Source organism: Gossypium hirsutum, chromosome D07 (genome assembly GCF_007990345.1).
Source record: "Gossypium hirsutum isolate 1008001.06 chromosome D07, Gossypium_hirsutum_v2.1, whole genome shotgun sequence".
Taxonomy (NCBI): Eukaryota; Viridiplantae; Streptophyta; class Magnoliopsida; order Malvales; family Malvaceae; genus Gossypium; species Gossypium hirsutum.
This window is the reverse complement of record NC_053443.1, coordinates 13626395-13648733: the sequence shown is the minus strand read 5'-3', so window position 1 is coordinate 13648733 and position 22339 is coordinate 13626395. Positions and strand designations below refer to the sequence as shown.

Below are 22339 nucleotides of genomic sequence, written 5' to 3'. Positions count from 1 at the left end.
GTCATTCTCACCTTTTTTCCCCCTTTTCTTAAGTAAACTTTTCACACTAATTAATCATTTGTAAATTAAAACATTTAAGTATAAAAATAGAATCTTTAGTAGCATTGTTCATCTCAGTCTCAAGTAAACCAAGATTACAACAAAATAAACCAAACTTACCAACCCTAACAAAATAACCCTAAGCAAACTTACTTCTTTGCTTATGTAGCAGATGGACCTCACCTATTTCACATGTATATAGACCAAATGAGTCCAGTCCTAACCATGATTGCTTGATTTTTTCTCTCTGCCCTTTTTTATTTTCCTTCGTTGTGTGAAAAGGAATGTGACAATCTGAAACTTTCAATAAGCAATGGCTGACAAAGTGCCAAGTTTCAAGTCTTATCAATCCATTCATTTTCTGCAGCAATCCTTCCTGAGCTAAGGCCACCAATCTTGCTGAATGAACCTATTGCGGATAAACTTTTAAAGCTGCTGCTTCCCTCACTGAAATTCCTTGGCTTTCTTGATTTTCTTGGCTTTGAAGTACTATCTTCTCCAGTAGAGCGATTGGTATTGTCATAACATTTCATCTTGGCTACCACCAGTCGGACAATGGTGCACCGGCAAAAGGGGCATACCAGGGTTGTTAGGCTTGCAGTCACAGGGTTTGGCTTGTTGTGACAGCACAAGGCAACTGTGCATTGTGCACACATCTGGTGGCCACAGTCTTGAACTTCAATAGTGCAGAGCTGCTCAAAGCATATACAGCATACTTCAGTATCGCTAGCCTGCACCAAATAATTCCACAGTGAATATATCAACTCCATTATTGCCAAATGGAAACTATGTTCAAATTTGACTAGCATAACAGAAACCTAGCAGTCGATTGCTAAAGAGTAGGGTCAATGCAAAAATGGATATGCTAAAGTATGAAGTTTATGCTGTAAATTGGTATAGCCTCAAGACTTTGTATTGCATCTCAATTTCGTAATGGACTGAACTAATATGATGCCAAGAGGAGCACCATTGAAAACCTAGCTTGAAGGGCTAGTCTATACATTTTAAGGAATACCTCAGAAACACTGTCATCTAACCCTGAGTCAGAATGTGAGGGTGATGGAAGTGAGTAAGCTGTTCCCTTTAAGATGTTCTTTTCCCTTTCCCGGTTTGCCTCCATTAAGGCCTGTTCTAATAGTGATTTTGCCTCTTCATTAAGCTCGGTAATGAACTTTAAAGTTGCTGGCCAGACAAGAGGTTCTGCTGATGAAGGATTTAGAAGAGCTGCACAAGCTCCATGTTTGTGTTTTAGCGCAACGACAAATGATATTCTCCTGTAAAGATATGAACATAGCAAAAACGATTATACACCAAAAGATACATACAAGGACAAGATCAAAATCTATAGCCGAAATAATTATCTTGGTAAGAGAAAATGAATGAAACAAAGGATCAAGGCCTGGGACTAAAAAAGCATGTAGATATCCATACATGTAAATAATAAAATTAAATTATACCCAGATGCATCTCTTTGAAGACGATCTGCACCCCAAGCCAACAACATACGAATGCAATCAAGAGAGCCCCCTCTAGCAGCCAAATGAAGAGGAGTGCTTCCTGGGAAACTGAAAAAAGCAACAAATTTTCAGTCATTTTTCCAAGCAATCATTCTATCCATCTGACCAAAAAAAAAAAAAACAAAATAAATACAGATACTCATGAATTATCAACTTAACATGAATTATTATTACCCATATCGACCAGTTGATGCACAAACAAGAGCACCATTGTATAACAGGATATGTACGCATTCAGGCTGCTTCCGGCGTGCTGCTAAGTGCAAGGGAGTGGCTCCCCTACCATCTATTATATTCACAAACCGTGCATATCCCCTGATATCAAATCCAACAAAAGATATACATATAAGATCAAATGAAAACAGAGATTTCTATCCAAATGAATCAAAAAAAAAGTCAAGCAATCTTGAAAGAAACAAAAGACCACCATGAAACAGCAACAGGGCTAGATTGAGCAGCAGAGAGGATGGCTTGAAGGCAGTCAGAGTGACCATAATAGGCTGCATAGTGTAAGCAAATTCTTCCATGAAGGGAATCAAACATTAATATCTGAAAATCAAACATAGTATCATTGTAATCAAAAGAATTTCAAATACATATAAATGGATTATTTTGCAAAATTCAGGGAAAAGACAAAGAAGAAAAATCACTTACATTTGCCCCAGCTTCAATGAGCCTCTTCACACAGGAGATCTTCCCATGCATTGCAGCCAACATAAGTGGAGTCTATAAACATTGAAAAGGAAACAAAATAGAAAACTAATTATAGAGAATAGATAGATAACCAAAAAAAAAAGAAAGAAAAGTAAGTAAGCACTTTCCAAAAATAAAACTACCTGCTTGTGACGATTCACTACATCCGGATTCACGGATTTCTCCAAAAACATGGCCAAAATCTACAAAAAAAAACCATCTTTACATCAAGGGAATGAAACCATGTATGGATTCAACAAACCAAAAAGCCAAAACCATGGTAAAAGAAGTTAGAATAAAACTTAACCAAAAAAAAGTTTATCTTCAAAAACCTCCAAAGGGACAACCCACCTCGATCTGACCATTAGCAGCTGCTATATGAAGAGCAGAGTGGCGATCATAAACAGTTGTGTGATGCGAAAGATTGGGTTCTCTCTCTAACAAAGTTTCCACAGTTTCAAAGTCTCCAACTTGAACTGCAGTAAACAATTCATTCTCTTGACTCGCTACACAACTCAGCCCCTGACCCATCTTTCAAAAGAGCAAAAGGTTTTCACTTTCCCCACCGGACGTCAGCTAGGCCTCCCGGTGGTGGCAATTGTATGGTGGCCTGGCCTTTCTCTTAATTTGGCAAAAAAAAAAAAGTTCACATTTATTAAGTAGTTGCCTTCTGAAAGCGAGTGATGGGATACAGAAAGCCTTATTTTATAGATTTTGGTGACGGAGTGATTTTACAATATTAAATGTTATAATTGGAGTTGAAGTTTTTTTGTAAAGAGATAAACGATATGTTTGGGACCATGAACTTTTTTTCTTTTTTCATTTTGGTACAGAGGACGATGAATTTCTAGATCTCTGCAAACGGCTAATTACCATGACTATGGGTCATCCCACAAGGGAATAAGAATATGCAAAGGTAGGAGTAGCTTAATATCTACAAAGAATGAATGCTGTGCTATGCTATGCTATATAGATAGATAACTAATGGTTCACAAAGGATCGCTGCTCTGCATACCAAACACTCCTTTTCTTTATTAATGTTTAATTTACCTATAATTTCTGAGAAAAACATATATCATCCTAACTATTACAATAATAAAAATGTGTTGAATTCTCACTTTTATTCTCTTTTAATTTATGCACATGGATATCATAAAATCATCAATAGGATTCCAAATTTTGAAGGGTAATTTGTTAGTTGATTAGCCATCTTTTCATAAAATCATCAATAGCATCCTTAGGCTGAATTTTATGATTTTCACATTACTGTTAGGCTTTATGACTTCTGCCAACTTATGCACATTTTTCTTCATCTTATGACTCAAGTAGTAATGATATCGGGCTAAGTTTTCCATAATTCACTCTAGTTCTAACCAATTACACCCATTCTTTCTTTTCTCTTTGGACCAAAAATAACAACAACAATATGAATTCTTAATTAAAATGGTAAAGTAGAAGTAGTGTTAAATTCAAATATCATCCACAAGATATTATTAATATGATAAATTAATTTAATATTTCTAAAATTAAAATTAAAATGATTTCATTACATTATATTAATATAAATTTAAAATTTAAATAAAAATAACAAAATATTTTTGCAGAGATCTAGAAATTCATGGTCCTTGTACCAAAATGATCGTTTATCTTTAAATTAAAACACTCCAATTAATGAATTTAATATTGGAAAAATGCTCAGTCATCCAAATCTATAAAATAAGGCTCTTTGTATCCCAGTACTCGCTTTTGGAAGACAACTAATTAATAAATGTGAACCCCTTTTTTTTTTTTTTTCAAATTAAGAGAATCACCAAGCCAGCATCCAACTGCCACCAGTAGAGGCTTAGTTCACGTCGGTAAACCATCTTAGCATTGAAACCTTAGCATTCTAGAGTCAAACCGGTATAAAGTACAAATGATGAAGAACTGGAAAGAATTGAAAAAAAAATTTAGCGATGACATATGCCGATGTTGAAATTGAAGATCCACACATCGTAATCGTATGGTAAGACTCGAACCTTTACCATTTTAATTAAGATTTTCCCATTGAATGCTTAGTTACAGAATGAATAACAAGAACAATTTGCTCACAACAAATTTGCATTAAAATAAGTTCTCGCCGAATAAGGAATGTGCTCCGTTAATCTCATTTCTAAAACTAAAACAAGTCTTCTTTTTAAATAAGCGTATAATGGCTTGCTTTAATTACAACCAATGTGAATCTCTAACTCCCTGAATTTAGATCTGATTAAATGCTAAAGTTACATATTTTATGTAATTAAATTAGTTAATTTATGAGAGTGCACCACTAATTTTCCCATGTTTATATTGAATTTTGTGCAGGAATGCAATTTGAGGCTAAATAGAAGAAAAAGGAAACAATTGGGCCAAATTGAAGAAAGAAGCAAAGAAGGAGGGCCAAAGTAGAATTTTTCCAATATTAATTAGCTGAAAATTTTGTTGACTTAGTGGGAGATTATTTTGGGATTTATTTTATATCATGGAATATTTTTCCTTAATTTTCTATGACTAGTTGGCTCCTAATTTAGTAAAGCCACTAGTATAAATAGAGGCTACATTGTTCATTTATTCATCAATCAAAATATTAAGCTTTCATCTTTCAATACATTTTCTCTCTTCTTGTCACGAATTCATTTGCTGCCTTTAGTTTCTTTTCCTTCAATTTATTAATTCCTAGTAGCCACCAAATTAAGCCATTTGCAATTCCTTTTTCAAATTCCCTTTTTATTTTCAGTAGCTTTCCACCCATTTTACCTTATTTAATTATTCCAATACCAATATGCCCCAAACCTTAGCCAACTAAACCCATTTTCAGCTTTAGGCCAGAATTAGTCTCGTCAAAACCCGTGAGTTACGAACCCAAGCAATTTAACTCATAAAGTTCCAGTATTTATTACTTCTCCGGATTAAGAGTATGATTTTGTCAACTCACAAAGTCAGATCAACATTAAGTTAAAAAAGACGTCGTTTGATTTAGTGTGGTTAGACGTACAGTTGGAATTCCGAAAGAAACGTTTCTAATCTGTTTTCTGTGAACACATTGGCATGCCAAGTGGAGATTGTTGTTTGGTTCCGTCAAGGGAAGTAGTAACCTGATTTAAATGTCTCACGCGGTTGAAGGCATTGGTTCGAGATAGGTTCTTCTAGAGCGCAAAGCTGCCGGAGTTCTAAATCACGAATGTTTCGTGGTTGTTCAATCGGTAAGGGTTAGTTATTGGACGTTCCATAACTAATTTACACAAGGTTGAGTTGGTGTCCTAGGCGTCCTCTTTAGCAATAACTAGCTTATTGGAGAAGAGGAGTTCATCTAATTTCGAGGATCAGTTTAAAGACGAGGAAAAATCCGTGCCTAAATCTGAGCTTATTCTAATTAATTTTTCTTCAAATTTATTTAACTGCTTTTTATTATTTCATTTTCAACTTTTACTTTTTACGCGTTTTATTTATTTATTTCAGGTTCCAAGTTTTTGATTTTATCCTCCCTCCTAATATCTTGGGCACGACAACTGCCCCGACATAAATCTGGTCAATAGAGCAACAATTTGCAGTAAACCCAGTCTTTGAGGGATCGACCCTACTCCCTATACTGCTTAAATTTGCAAAATTAGGTGTAGGTTTATATTGATGAATTCGACACCCATCAAGATCGATAACATCTTTAACATAGAATGAATCAACAAAGACTTTTTGGTGTAATCTTCTTTGCAAATCAAATCTCTTCAAACAAGGAAACTCAATCACATTGAAAGTCTTCAAAACTCCTTGCTTGACTTGATCTTCTCCATATATTGACTTCATTAGAGTATTGCTAAAAATCCTCAAAAATGTTATTTTAAAAAGTCAAACAATTTTGGTCAAAAAAATGCCAACCAAATATGACAAGCTACATTGACTTACCAACTAGGATTGCATCTGGTCTATGTAACTAGCAATACAATTTCCCCTTTTTGCATTTTGATAAAAAAAAACATAGCAACACATTTAAAAAAGATAAATGATCATCTTCAACATAATACTCCCCATTAATTCAACAATCAAACTATATACAACAACTACAAAACGAACTGTAATAGCCCATTTTTGCCCTGGGCCCAATAAATAAAACAAACCAAATAAATAAAACAAGCCCAAATCAGACCAGCCCAAAACTAAACATAACCCTAACCCACAAACTTAAAAAAAAATTTCAGCCAAAAGAAAGACAAAAACCCTAGGTGCGCCGCAAGCCTCTGCCACCTCTGACACTGCCGCCGCACGCCAGCCACCGCCACCTCCACGCGCATCGCACGCCTTTGACACCTATAGAGAGAAATCAATCACAAGACCACAGAAGAAACAAATAGCAAAAAGACAAAAAAATAGAAATTAACAGTTTTGTAAATCGGCTATAAAAGCCATGAAATATCAATGTATCTCTTCTTCTTCTTTTTCGGTCACAAAGTTGAATACAAAACAACAAATAGTTGACAGATTCAAAAAGGTGTTTTTTATGCTTTTATTTTTCTGCCTTTTTTATTATTTATTTTTTACTTGCGTTTCAAAAAGAAAATAAATACAAAATCGAAAAAGGAGAAGCAGATCTTACCTTTCCCGGTGTTTACGCCGTCGTGGGGGGTCGTGTAATGACCCAAAATTCACAAGCACCGAAAAAGTACATTATCGGGCCTCCATCTTAGTAAATTGAGTTCGAAAATAATTATTAGATATATTTATTAGACTAGTTGTGTGTTTAATTAGGTATTAATTGGGTGAATTTAGTTTAATTAAGAGAAATTAAAAAAAAAGGACTAAATTGATCTAGGGGTAAAAGTTGAATTATAGATTAATAAAAAAAGGATTAAAATGGCAATTAAGCCATTAATAAGAAATGGGACGGTAAAGTGATAAAAATCTTAGATTTTTATGCTTTATATTATATTATATTATATTATATTATATTGTATTATATTAAAAAAAAAAGATGACAAATGTATGGTAAATATTGAAGACATGTGTAATAGTAATAATTACATGGGTACACTTGTAATAAAAATAAATATGTGCTTAATTAATAAGTAAAAGATTTTTTTAATATATTATTAGTTAAAATAAAAGATATAAAGTAAAAGAAAGAAAGAAACAAAGAAGAAAAGAAACAGAATAGCTAGAAAAGAAGCAGGGAAAGAGACGAAAACAGGGGAAGAAAAGGGGAAAGAAAAATAAAAGGGAAAACTAAGGATTTAAAGCTTCAAGTTAATTGGTAAGCTAAATTTAGCCCTTTCCTCTTCATTTTGATATTTTAAAAGCTTTAAAACAAAATTTTGTTGAAGTTAAGTGGAGGTTATGGAAGTTCATAGGTTTTTGAACATGATTCATTTTGAACAAGTTGTTAAATTAGGGGTTTAGTTGATAGAATTTTTAGTTAGAATATATAAAAAGAATGATTTGTGAACTAAGTTGTAAGTTTTACATAATTGGGATTAAGTTATAAAAAGCCTTAAATTAGGGTTTATGTTGAATAAATGATGGAATTGAGGGTTTATTTGATAGAGTTTCTAGTTAGAGTTGATAAAAGGATTAAATTGTGAACTAAACTATAAGTTTTGAATTTTAGGGATTAAATTGAGGAAAATTCGAAATTAGTGAAAAATGCTGAAAAATTAGTAGATAAATTTGGATTTAGAAGGAATTTGAATAGAAATAGAGTGTTAATTAAGTTAGAAAAATAAGTAAGCTTAGTTAGAATTAAATTGGGAATAAGTAGGAATTGAATAAAAATTTTATTATTATTGTTAATATAATTATTATTATTATTTTAATGATTATAATTAAAAGTGAAAATAATTATTATTTTCGTAGCTAACAAGGAAAACGAGGCATCAGCATCTAAAGGAAAAGAAAAGATCGTTGAGGAGTAAACGCGTATTCCGGGTTTGTATTACTATAACTTAATCTATTTAATAAATGCTATTTTGAAATTGTATTCATGAGGCATTTAAAGGAAGGTAAGTATTAACATTTGAAATTAAGTAAGAATATGTGTATATTGAATTATATGTGAATTGAAATAATAGATGTTTTGTATTGATTGAATATTTGAAATTGTTGTGGAAATGAATTCGAAATAGGAAAAGTAAAATAATACCCTATTAACTTATCGGACTAGATTGGATACAAATGGCATGCCATAGGATTTGTAATGTGATGAGGAGATTTGTAGTTCGGCCGAGAAGATGACTATGTTATTAAATGCTTCGGTATATCCGAAGAGGCATTAAATGCCTTATTGGTGTGTTTGGGAGGTTATGATATACTGGTGTGTTATGGAGGATTTAAATTATTTCGGGTGTGTTTAGGTTGGATATTTTGGTGTGTTTGGGTGGAATCCGCGTATCTGTCAGAGTCCGAGCCTTGTTAATAGGGTAAATAATTGAAATGGAAATTTGAAAATGGGATTAGTTGATTTGACACTATTGAAAAATATGAGAAAAAAATGTATGATATAAATTATGAATTGATTTAGTATGTAAATATTTAAATATATAAATTTCAGATTTATGGAATGATATATGAATATTTATATTTAGTTTAAAGTGATTTTTTTTAAAGACTATGGTCAATATTTGAAATTTTATTATTATTAAATAGTTTAATTTATAGTAATACCACTGAGTATAAAATACTCAGCGTACGGTTGTTTCCGTGCGCAGGTTAAAAAGGGGTTAGTGTCTCGGTTCAGCATCCAGGACAATCCCGACTCCGACATAAAGATTTTGGTGATGTTTTCTTCCTTTAAGAGAAAGTGGCATGTACATAGGATTTATAATAGTTATTTTGGCATGTTATATAGTTTTGTTGTAAAGTAAGATATTATGTGTTTTGATGATTATATTAGAAAAATGGTATAAGTTTTTTTTAGCTTTGGTATCAAGTTGAAATGGCTTAGTTAGTTTTATGTGTTAATTAGAAATGATAATAGGATTTTATTTACTTAAGTTGTTATGTCTATATGTCAAGTAGGATTAAGTATATAAATGCCTTGGTTGAAATACTGAAATTGGGTTAGTTATGTTTGAAATTTTGCAGGGGGTTTAATGTAAAAATAAGTCGAAATGCTGCCGAAATTTAAAAAAAAAAATGAATGAAATCAATTAGTACAAATTTATAACAATTTATGAAGTATTTTAATATGTTGGTTGTTTATTTAGAATTATTTGTAAATTGTTTGATATGTCCGGTAATGCCTCGTAACCCTGTTCCGACGACGGTTTGGGGTTAGGGGGTGTTACATTTTGTGGTATCAGAGCTATCGGGTTTAGTCGATTCTCGGACTAAATCGGGCTCAGAATTGAGTTTAGATGTACATGCCACAATCGAGTCAAACTGAGTCGGGATTTTTGGATGCTGATATAATTATTTGTTTTGTTTTATAGTTAAAATGTCGAATGAACACGTGGAAGATGTAGATCAAGAAATGTATATCAGAGATAGAGAATTGGATGAAACAGAATCAGCTACACCGAGTGTAAATCCATTAGGTAACCAACCTAATATAGAACGGGAAAATGTTAGAGACAGAGATGACTCCCATTTACTGAGAATTATAGCTGATGCTTTGCAACGAGTAGCGGGAACTGTACCTGCTACGATATCTACTCCTACTACTAGACGGGCCCCAATCAAAGAATTACGAAAATACGGTGCTACTGAATTTTTGGGTTTGAAGGGAATTGATCCATCCACTGCAGAGAATTGGATGGAATCAACTAAACGAGTTCTACAGCAATTAGAATGTACCCCCGAGAGAGCTTGATTTGTGCTGTTTCTCTACTGCAAGGAGAAGCCTATTTGTGGTGGGAATCTGTAATACGACATCTGCCTACAGAATATGTGACATGGGATTTATTTCAAAAAGAATTTCAGAAGAAATATGTTGGGGAGCTATATATTGAAGATAAGAGGCAGGAGTTTTTGATGTTGAAACAAGGTAACCTGTCTGTTGTAGATTATGAACGTGAATTTTCCAGACTCAGCCGATATGCTTTTGAGTTTATACCGACAGAGGCTGATAGTTGTAAAAGGTTTCTTCGGGGTTTGAGAGATGAGATCAGGGTACAGCTGGTGTCACATCGAATTACAGAATTTGTAGATTTAGTAGAGAGAGCGAAGATGGTTGAGCAGGTGTTGGGTTTGGATAAAAAGCCTGAGATAGCTAGATCGACTGGGAAACGAGCTGGCATTACTATTTCAAGTCCTCTACCGAAAAGATCCCGAGAATTCAGAGACAGTTGGAAGTCAAGTTTCAGATCAGATCGAGGAGATAAAAATCGAGGCAAACAGACTGCTGTTTCTACCGGTAGTGTAAAAGGACCTTCACGAAATATTGATATCCCCGACTGTGAACACTGTGGAAAGAAGCATTTGGGCGAATGTTGGAGGATAACCCGACGATGCTTTCGATGCGGGTCTACAGATCATTTCATCCGGGATTGTCAAAAAATGAAGGTGCTTTACCTGCAGCATCTCAGAGATCAGTATCTACTGCTAGAGGCAGAGGGTCAGGTAGAGGTAGTTCACTCTTAAGGGGAGGAAATATTAGGAGGAGCAGTGATATAGCTATTCAACAGTCTGAAGTGAAAGTACCCGCCAGAGCTTATGTTGTCAGAACACGGGAAGAAGGCGACGCCCATGATGTAGTAACAGGTATATTCTTACTATATTCTGAACCTGTTTATGCTTTAATTGATCCCGGATCTTCACACTCTTATATAAATTCAAAACTGGTTGAACTGAGAAAGTTAAAATCTGAAATGTCTAGAATTTTAATAGAAGTGTCTAGCCCTTTGGGACAAACTGTGTCTGTAGATAGAGTATGTCGGAGATGCCCGTTGATGATACATGATAAAATGTTTTCCGTTGATTTGTTGATTATGCCATTTGGGGATTTTGATATAATACTGGGGATGGATTGGTTATCTGAATACGGGGTGATTTTAGATTGTTACAAAAAGAGGTTCGGTATTCAGACAGAGGATGGAGACAGAATTGAGGTGAATGGTATTCGTACTAGTCGATCGACATGTATTATTTCAGCAATCAAGGCTAGTAAATTGCTTCGACAGGGTTGTACAACATATCTAGCTTATGTTATTAATTCTGATTTGGTGGGTAGTCAGTGTAGTCAGATCAGAACTGTATGTGAGTTTCTAGATGTATTTCCTGAAGAACTACCGGGCTTACCACCTGACAGAGAGGTTGAATTTGCTATAGAAGTGTACCCGAGTACAGCACCAATCTCTATACCTCCGTACCGAATGTCGCCCACTGAATTAAAAGAGTTGAAGGTGCAGTTGCAGGACTTGCTAGATCGTGGATTTATTAGACCGAGTATTTCACCTTGGGGAGCTCCGGTATTGTTTGTTAAAAAGAAAGATGGATCAATGCGGCTTTGTATTGATTATCGGCAGTTGAACAAAGTCACAATCAAGAACCGGTATCCGTTGCCTCGTATAGATGATTTATTTGATCAGCTAAAAGGAGCTTCGGTATTTTCGAAGATTGATTTGCGGTCCGGGTATTATCAGTTGAAAGTAAAAGAAAGTGATGTGCCGAAGACAACTTTTTGTACAAGGTATGGTCATTATGAATTTTTAGTGATGCCGTTCGGATTGACTAATGCTCCAGCTGCTTTCATGGATCTGATGAACCGTATTTTTCAGCCGTATTTAGATCAGTTTGTGGTGGTTTTCATTGATGATATATTAGTTTATTCGAAATCAGAGTTAGAGCATGATCAGCATCTCAGAACTGTGTTACAGATTTTACGAGAAAAACAGTTGTATGGAAAGCTCAGCAAATGTGAATTCTGGTTATCAGAGGTGGTATTTTTGGGACATGTAGTATCGGCAGATGGAATCAGAGTTGATTCGAAGAAGATTGAGGCAATTGTTCAATGGAAGGCACCAAAGAATGTATCAGAGGTACGTAGTTTTCTTGGTTTGGCTGGGTATTACAGAAGATTTGTAAATGGGTTTTCGAAAATAGCTTTTCCGATGACCAAGTTACTACAGAAGAATGTTCCTTTTATCTGGGATGATCGGTATCAGAGAAGTTTTGAGACATTGAAACAAATGTTGACAGAGGCACCGGTTTTAACTTTACCAGAATCGGGGAAAGATTTCATAGTGTACAGTGATGCTTCTTTGAATGGTTTGAGTTGTGTATTGATGCAAGATGGAAAAGTAATAGCTTATGCATCTCGACAGTTGAAGCCACATGAACGCAACTACCCGACACACGATTTGGAGTTAGCTGCTGTAATTTTCGCATTGAAGATTTGGAGGCATTATCTTTATGGTGAAAAATGTTACATATATACCGATCATAAAAGTCTCAAATACCTTCTGTCACAAAAGGAGTTGAATCTGAGACAGAGACGATGGATAGAACTTCTGAAAGATTATGATTGTGTTATAGATTATCATCCAGGAAAGGCAAATGTGGTAGCAGATGCATTGAGCAGGAAAGCAGCGGTTGAATTACGGGCAATGTTTGCTCGGCTTAGTATTAATGATGATGGAAGTTTGTTAGCTGAGTTAAGAGTCAAGCCAGTAATGTTTGATCAAATCAGAGCAGCACAGCTAAAAGATGAAAAGTTGATGAAGAAAAGAGAAATGATACAGTTTGGTATGGTGGAAAATTTTAGTATTGACGAGCATGATTGTTTGAGATTTCGGAATCGAATTTGTGTTCCAACTACTTCTGAGATTAAAGAGTTGATTCTTCGAGAAGCACATAATAGTATTTTTGCTTTGCACCCAGGTGGAACGAAGATGTATCGTGACCTACGAGAACTGTATTGGTGGCCAGGGATGAAGAAAGATGTAGTCGAGTATGTTGGTAAATGCCTGACTTGTCAACGGGTAAAAGCAGAACATCAGGTACCGACAGGTTTACTGCAGCCTATTAGTATCCCCGAGTGGAAATGGGATTGTATTACTATGGACTTTGTTACGGGATTACCGTTGTCAGCAAGCAAAAAGAATGCTATTTGGGTGATAGTTGATAGGCTTACCAAGTCTGCTCACTTTATAGCAGTCAGAATTGATTGGTCACTACAGAAGCTTGCCGAAGTTTATATCCGGGAAATTGTTAGATTACATGGTATTTCGGTATCGATAATCTCAGATCGGGACCCTCGATTTACATCGAAATTTTGGAGGCAATTACATGATTCACTGGGAACTCGGCTCAATTTTAGTACTGCATTTCATCCACAAACTGACGGACAGTCCGAGCGGGTAATTCAGATTTTGGAAGATATGTTGAGAGCTTGTATTATCGACTTTACGTCAGGTTGGGAACGATATTTGCCATTAGCAGAATTTGTTTATAATAATAGTTTCCAATCTAGTATTCAGATGGCTCCGTATGAAGCACTATATGGTCGAAGGTGTCGATCACCAGTATGTTGGACAGAATTAAAAGAAATAAAAGTGATTGGGCCAGAATTGATTCAAGAGACAGAGGAAACAGTTAAAAAGATTAAAGATAGACTGAAAGCCGCATTCGACAGACAGAAATCTTACGCAGATTTGAAACGACGAGATATTGAATATTCCGTTGGTGATAAAGTATTCCTCAAAGTTTCGCCATGGAAGAAAATTTTAAGATTTGGTCGGAAAGGAAAATTGAGTCCACGTTTTATTGGGCCGTATGAAATTGTGGAAAGAATCGGACCGGTTGCCTATCGATTGGCTTTACCTCCGGAATTACAAAGGATTCATGATGTTTTTCATGTTTCGATGCTTCGGAGATATAGATCGGATCCTTCTCATGTTATTCCCACTGAAGACATTGAAATTCGATCTGATTTAACTTATGAAGAAGAGTCGGTTCAGATATTAGCACGAGAAGTGAAAGAATTAAGAAACAAACGGGTTCCTTTAGTAAAAGTCTTATGGAGAAGCCATAGTGTGGAAGAAGCGACTTGGGAACCAGAAGAGACGATGAGAGCACAATATCCTCATCTCTTCTCAGGTAAATTTCGAGGACGAAATTTATTAAGGGGGGGAGAAATGTAATGACCCAAAATTCACAAGCACCGAAAAAGTACATTATCGGGCCTCCATCTTAGTAAATTGAGTTCGAAAATAATTATTAGATATATTTATTAGACTAGTTGTGTGTTTAATTAGGTATTAATTGGGTGAATTTAGTTTAATTAAGAGAAATTAAAAAAAAGGACTAAATTGATCTAGGGGTAAAAGTTGAATTATAGATTAATAAAAAAAGGATTAAAATGGCAATTAAGCCATTAATAAGAAATGGGACGGTAAAGTGATAAAAATCTTAGATTTTTATGCTTTATATTATATTATATTATATTATATTATATTGTATTATATTAAAAAAAAAAGATGACAAATGTATGGTAAATATTGAAGACATGTGTAATAGTAATAATTACATGGGTACACTTGTAATAAAAATAAATATGTGCTTAATTAATAAGTAAAAGATTTTTTTAATATATTATTAGTTAAAATAAAAGATATAAAGTAAAAGAAAGAAAGAAACAAAGAAGAAAAGAAACAGAATAGCTAGAAAAGAAGCAGGGAAAGAGACGAAAACAGGGGAAGAAAAGGGGAAAGAAAAATAAAAGGGAAAACTAAGGATTTAAAGCTTCAAGTTAATTGGTAAGCTAAATTTAGCCCTTTCCTCTTCATTTTGATATTTTAAAAGCTTTAAAACAAAATTTTGTTGAAGTTAAGTGGAGGTTATGGAAGTTCATAGGTTTTTGAACATGATTCATTTTGAACAAGTTGTTAAATTAGGGGTTTAGTTGATAGAATTTTTAGTTAGAATATATAAAAAGAATGATTTGTGAACTAAGTTGTAAGTTTTACATAATTGGGATTAAGTTATAAAAAGCCTTAAATTAGGGTTTATGTTGAATAAATGATGGAATTGAGGGTTTATTTGATAGAGTTTCTAGTTAGAGTTGATAAAAGGATTAAATTGTGAACTAAACTATAAGTTTTGAATTTTAGGGATTAAATTGAGGAAAATTCGAAATTAGTGAAAAATGCTGAAAAATTAGTAGATAAATTTGGATTTAGAAGGAATTTGAATAGAAATAGAGTGTTAATTAAGTTAGAAAAATAAGTAAGCTTAGTTAGAATTAAATTGGGAATAAGTAGGAATTGAATAAAAATTTTATTATTATTGTTAATATAATTATTATTATTATTTTAATGATTATAATTAAAAGTGAAAATAATTATTATTTTCGTAGCTAACAAGGAAAACGAGGCATCAGCATCTAAAGGAAAAGAAAAGATCGTTGAGGAGTAAACGCGTATTCCGGGTTTGTATTACTATAACTTAATCTATTTAATAAATGCTATTTTGAAATTGTATTCATGAGACATTTAAAGGAAGGTAAGTATTAACATTTGAAATTAAGTAAGAATATGTGTATATTGAATTATATGTGAATTGAAATAATAGATGTTTTGTATTGATTGAATATTTGAAATTGTTGTGGAAATGAATTCGAAATAGGAAAAGTAAAATAATACCCTATTAACTTATCGGACTAGATTGGATACAAATGGCATGCCATAGGATTTGTAATGTGATGAGGAGATTTGTAGTTCGGCCGAGAAGATGACTATGTTATTAAATGCTTCGGTATATCCGAAGAGGCATTAAATGCCTTATTGGTGTGTTTGGGAGGTTATGATATACTGGTGTGTTATGGAGGATTTAAATTATTTCGGGTGTGTTTAGGTTGGATATTTTGGTGTGTTTGGGTGGAATCCGCGTATCTGTCAGAGTCCGAGCCTTGTTAATAGGGTAAATAATTGAAATGGAAATTTGAAAATGGGATTAGTTGATTTGACACTATTGAAAAATATGAGAAAAAAATGTATGATATAAATTATGAATTGATTTAGTATGTAAATATTTAAATATATAAATTTCAGATTTATGGAATGATATATGAATATTTATATTTAGTTTAAAGTGATTTTTTTAAAGACTATGGTCAATATTTGAAATTTTATTATTATTAAATAGTTTAATTTATAGTAATACCACTGAGTATAAAATACTCAGCGTACGGTTGTTTCCGTGCGCAGGTTAAAAAGGGGTTAGTGTCTCGGTTCAGCATCCAGGACAATCCCGACTCCGACATAAAGATTTTGGTGATGTTTTCTTCCTTTAAGAGAAAGTGGCATGTACATAGGATTTATAATAGTTATTTTGGCATGTTATATAGTTTTGTTGTAAAGTAAGATATTATGTGTTTTGATGATTATATTAGAAAAATGGTATAAGTTTTTTTTTAGCTTTGGTATCAAGTTGAAATGGCTTAGTTAGTTTTATGTGTTAATTAGAAATGATAATAGGATTTTATTTACTTAAGTTGTTATGTCTATATGTCAAGTAGGATTAAGTATATAAATGCCTTGGTTGAAATACTGAAATTGGGTTAGTTATGTTTGAAATTTTGCAGGGGGTTTAATGTAAAAATAAGTCGAAATGCTGCCGAAATTTAAAAAAAAAAATGAATGAAATCAATTAGTACAAATTTATAACAATTTATGAAGTATTTTAATATGTTGGTTGTTTATTTAGAATTATTTGTAAATTGTTTGATATGTCCGGTAATGCCTCGTAACCCTGTTCCGACGACGGTTTGGGGTTAGGGGGTGTTACATTTTGTGGTATCAGAGCTATCGGGTTTAGTCGATTCTCGGACTAAATCGGGCTCAGAATTGAGTTTAGATGTACATGCCACAATCGAGTCAAACTGAGTCGGGATTTTTGGATGCTGATATAATTATTTGTTTTGTTTTATAGTTAAAATGTCGAATGAACACGTGGAAGATGTAGATCAAGAAATGTATATCAGAGATAGAGAATTGGATGAAACAGAATCAGCTACACCGAGTGTAAATCCATTAGGTAACCAACCTAATATAGAACGGGAAAATGTTAGAAACAGAGATGACTCCCATTTACTGAGAATTATAGCTGATGCTTTGCAACGAGTAGCGGGAACTGTACCTGCTACGATATCTACTCCTACTACTAGACGGGCCCCAATCAAAGAATTACGAAAATACGGTGCTACTGAATTTTTGGGTTTGAAGGGAATTGATCCATCCACTGCAGAGAATTGGATGGAATCAACTAAACGAGTTCTACAGCAATTAGAATGTACCCCCCGAGAGAGCTTGATTTGTGCTGTTTCTCTACTGCAAGGAGAAGCCTATTTGTGGTGGGAATCTGTAATACGACATCTGCCTACAGAATATGTGACATGGGATTTATTTCAAAAAGAATTTCAGAAGAAATATGTTGGGGAGCTGTATATTGAAGATAAGAGGCAGGAGTTTTTGATGTTGAAACAAGGTAACCTGTCTGTTGTAGATTATGAACGTGAATTTTCCAGACTCAGCCGATATGCTTTTGAGTTTATACCGACAGAGGCTGATAGTTGTAAAAGGTTTCTTCGGGGTTTGAGAGATGAGATCAGGGTACAGCTGGTGTCACATCGAATTACAGAATTTGTAGATTTAGTAGAGAGAGCGAAGATGGTTGAGCAGGTGTTGGGTTTGGATAAAAAGCCTGAGATAGCTAGATCGACTGGGAAACGAGCTGGCATTACTATTTCAAGTCCTCTACCGAAAAGATCCCGAGAATTCAGAGACAGTTGGAAGTCAAGTTTCAGATCAGATCGAGGAGATAAAAATCGAGGCAAACAGACTGCTGTTTCTACCGGTAGTGTAAAAGGACCTTCACGAAATATTGATATCCCCGACTGTGAACACTGTGGAAAGAAGCATTTGGGCGAATGTTGGAGGATAACCCGACGATGCTTTCGATGCGGGTCTACAGATCATTTCATCCGGGATTGTCAAAAAAATGAAGGTGCTTTACCTGCAGCATCTCAGAGATCAGTATCTACTGCTAGAGGCAGAGGGTCAGGTAGAGGTAGTTCACTCTTAAGGGGAGGAAATATTAGGAGGAGCAGTGATATAGCTATTCAACAGTCTGAAGTGAAAGTACCCGCCAGAGCTTATGTTGTCAGAACACGGGAAGAAGGCGACGCCCATGATGTAGTAACAGGTATATTCTTACTATATTCTGAACCTGTTTATGCTTTAATTGATCCCGGATCTTCACACTCTTATATAAATTCAAAACTGGTTGAACTGAGAAAGTTAAAATCTGAAATGTCTAGAATTTTAATAGAAGTGTCTAGCCCTTTGGGACAAACTGTGTCTGTAGATAGAGTATGTCGGAGATGCCCGTTGATGATACATGATAAAATGTTTTCCGTTGATTTGTTGATTATGCCATTTGGGGATTTTGATATAATACTGGGGATGGATTGGTTATCTGAATACGGGGTGATTTTAGATTGTTACAAAAAGAGGTTCGGTATTCAGACAGAGGATGGAGACAGAATTGAGGTGAATGGTATTCGTACTAGTCGATCGACATGTATTATTTCAGCAATCAAGGCTAGTAAATTGCTTCGACAGGGTTGTACAACATATCTAGCTTATGTTATTAATTCTGATTTGGTGGGTAGTCAGTGTAGTCAGATCAGAACTGTATGTGAGTTTCTAGATGTATTTCCTGAAGAACTACCGGGCTTACCACCTGACAGAGAGGTTGAATTTTATTTCAAACTGTTTTATATTTTATTTATGTCAAAATTTTTTGTTTATTTTGAAACCTTTTTTTATATAGGATTTATTTTAAACTTTTTATTTTATTTTATGTACTTTAAATTGTTCTTGTATATTATTTTATATCGTTTGTCCTTGATTGTTAATTTGTATTAAAATGATGTACATTGTGTGATTATTGCCATCATGTGAACTATTACTAGCTTGTTCGTATTTCCATATTATTGTCATTCATTAACGTATCATTTTATTTATAAATTGTTATTTAATGTTCTATTATCATTCCATTTCATTTTATCACTTCAAAAGTTGCGTTCGATTTGTATATATATCCACAATAAACCTTCCTATTTTATCACTAATAAAACAAATGCACATCGTTTAAGTGTTGTACTCGTCATTATTCAAAAAAGAAAATTTTAAAATAAGGCAATATTTCGCGTTTTGGAAATTTGAGAAATCGTACCCTAACTTACGGGGTTTCAATTTTCTCGTTAAACCTAAATAGCAAGATACCCTTTTAAATTATGACTTTTGAATAAGAAAAATTTCGTGTTTAGATTCGAGAAGGTCGTACCCTAACTTACAGGGTTTCAATTTTCGCAATAAATCTAAATACACGAAATTTTTTCAAACTTAAGTTTTTTAAACGATCTTAGGAATCAACAAAGATCGTGTTCTAACTTACGGGACATGATCCCTTTTCTAAACCCGAGATAGTTGAATATCTTTTTAAATAAATAATTTTTTGACATTTATTCACATATCGAGAATTCGATACGTTGTGTCCAACGCATTGGATATGACATGTTGTTTTCTTGATATGATGATTTTTCTAAAAAATAATAAAGGCAATATTCAATATTTGGAATTTTGAGAAATTGTGCCCTAATGTATTGGACTACGATTTCTTCATCCGGCTTAAACAATTGAATATCCTTTTGAATTTTATTGCATGAGTTTTTTAAGGACAAGCTCACTTTTGAGGATGTGAAATATCATGCCCTAACTCATGGGGTATGACATTTTCTCTCTCCGAAATGAGAGGGTCTTAACATGTAATTTGATTTATACAAGTTTTTTTAAAACAAAGGATTGTATTTTAAAACTCTTCAAAGTTTTCAATCTTCGACTCTAAGACACCAACTAATCAACTAGGTACCAATTTTGGGCGTTACGAGGGTGCTAATCCTTCCTCGTACGTAACCGACTCCCGAACCCGTTTTTTAAATTTTGTAGGCCAAAATCGTTGTTTTGATAAAATCAAATCGTTTATTAAATACAATCATTTTTCGAGATGGCCCGATCACACCTCATAAAAAAGGATTGGTGGTGGCTCCCCTATTCGTTTTCATTTTCAAAATCCAAGTTGACCCCGTTTTTGAAAAAAATGGTGTCAACAACTTGGCGACTCCGCTGGGGACCAAAATAAGAGAGTTAAGCCACAAGTTGATTATTTTTTGTCTTTTTGTCAAAAAATGAAAACTTGATTTAAATGTACGATCCTTTCGTTGCATTTCATCTGTCTTTATTATGGAATTCATTATTGTGGTTTATAATTTGTTATGTTAGTTTAAGTTGTGGTATCTTTCTGCACATTGCATTGCATGACCGTTGGTGACACCCTTTTAAGTGAGAACGAGAAACTAGTCCTTCGTGAGGTTTTCACCTCCGTGCAGGATAGTGGATCGCTTTCAGGATACATCCATACCTATGTCTTCGTGAGATTTTCATCTCCGTGCAGCCATAGGGAAATGTATTCCCCTGAATCGAACTCGGTTCGTATGAGCCTATAATGAGTGAGGATCGAGGAATCTGCCTATTCGGGTACTTCAACTTTAGAACCAAACCACATGTAGAAGACCTTAGGAGCCTACCCTAGGTAGAACCACGCCAAACCCTAGTAATCACCCGAATAGGTGTTTTATTTGTTTCTTTCTTACTTACTTTTGTTTTGTACTAACCCGTTTCGTTTTGTTTCGGTTATGATTGCATTGCATTACATTACATTTTTCATCAAATAGAAAAGAGGTGTTGATTCACGTTCAAGTATCTAAATAGAGAGCTTGTCATAAGAAAATGAGTTTCTTGATAAAATAGAAGACAATACGGTTGTCCGAATATGGTCCGAGAAAACGTTACGAGGGAAGGGTGATAGTCTGGTGAATGAGTACACAACTTTACCTCATTGCCCGAAGACTCAAGCTGACAAAGACTATTCGAGAGTCGCTAACGCCAACTTTCTTAAAGAAGCCAATGAGCATTACGAGGATGAGTGAACAATGGGTCGCGACTTGGATCAAGCAAAAGGAGATAGATGAGGTGCCCCTTTGAAGAGTTTTCGAGATTCAATCTTAACATATGGATTTGAGGAAAAAGATCAATGTCTTTACTTCGAGTATTAGGATAAGGTCGTATATGTAAATATATGTTTTATATAAAGAGATTTGTTTTCTAGAAAAGCTGTTCTAATATAATTGAATCAAGATCAACGCCTCTTTTTGCATTCATGCATCAACATGATATTTCATTGCATACAATAAATTTCCTAAAATCCAAAAGTACGTCGAGTTTAGAACTCTAGTACAGAGCCTGATGGATGATAAAGAATTAGAATTCTTTGAATGTATCGATGGTTCAGAAGGTAAAGATGTTTGTGCCTTTGAAGAAGGAACTAAAAAAAACTATCAGGAATTTGTTTCTACATCCGTAGAGGCGTTCTAAACAACTGGACTGTGGAGGAAATTCTTGTGTTTTTTAGGACCAGTTCAGAGTAATATTCAGAACACTCTTATTGCTCTAAGCCTGGGAGCAATAGAAAACCCTTTTGTGAAAAAGGCACATGTCCACTATTTTTATTTCAACGAAATACATCTTTGTGTCTTGTTTTGGCAAATGTTCTTTTGTTCCTTCCATTTCATTCATACTCATACCACACAAATAATTATCCTTTGATTCATTGGTTCTTTGAGTCTTCTTTCGTTCCTATAATAGGTTTCTAGATATCAATGATATGAGCGACACTGCTATTGACTCTAAACTTTCTTTTGAGCAAGATATGTGTCTAGAGGAACCTCAAGACTTCGAAGATGATCGAGACTGTAGCTTATCTCCTGATTTGTTAAGGATGGTAGAGCAAGTCGAAAAATAAATCCTACCTTAAAAAATCAATTGGAAATCGTGAGCTTAGGAGAAGAGAAAGAGGTGAAAATTGGAGCCTGTGTCACTATAGAGATAAAGCGAGATGTCATTGAGTTACTTCAAGAATTCAAAGATATTTTCGCATGATCGTACCAAGATATGCTTGAGCTACTAAGACGTGGGGACACTTTTGAGGCTAAGAAGATCTTGGAAGAGGTCAATAATGGTGTCTGAGGA

At 34.3% G+C, this 22339-nt stretch overlaps 2 protein-coding genes across 3 annotated transcripts; one reads left to right on the top strand and one right to left on the bottom strand.

Moving 5' to 3' along the window:
- Window positions 1–79: 79 nt before the first annotated feature.
- Window positions 80–3251, bottom strand: LOC107922360 (putative E3 ubiquitin-protein ligase XBAT31). 2 transcript variants are annotated; one of them, XM_016852355.2, is made up of 8 exons: window positions 2601–3251; window positions 2393–2452; window positions 2211–2282; window positions 1984–2105; window positions 1731–1871; window positions 1497–1604; window positions 1055–1313; window positions 80–770 (listed from the first exon to the last, which is right to left on the bottom strand). In XM_016852355.2, exons 1-8 carry the CDS (start codon window positions 2778–2780, stop codon window positions 375–377), a joined length of 1338 nt encoding a protein of 445 aa, XP_016707844.1. In that variant the 5' UTR covers window positions 2781–3251; the 3' UTR covers window positions 80–374. The 2 variants fall into 2 exon arrangements, with proteins under 2 accessions (XP_016707844.1, XP_016707845.1); XM_016852356.2 differs by having other exon boundaries at window positions 2557–2712.
- Window positions 3252–10816: 7565 nt separating this feature from the next.
- Window positions 10817–22112, top strand: LOC121219138 (uncharacterized). The gene is made up of 6 exons (XM_041096816.1): window positions 10817–10952; window positions 15547–15618; window positions 16397–16462; window positions 17121–18392; window positions 18687–19053; window positions 21956–22112. Exons 4-6 carry the CDS (start codon window positions 17126–17128, stop codon window positions 22110–22112), a joined length of 1791 nt encoding a protein of 596 aa, XP_040952750.1. The 5' UTR covers window positions 10817–10952; window positions 15547–15618; window positions 16397–16462; window positions 17121–17125.
- The last annotated feature ends 227 nt before the right edge of the window (window positions 22113–22339 follow it).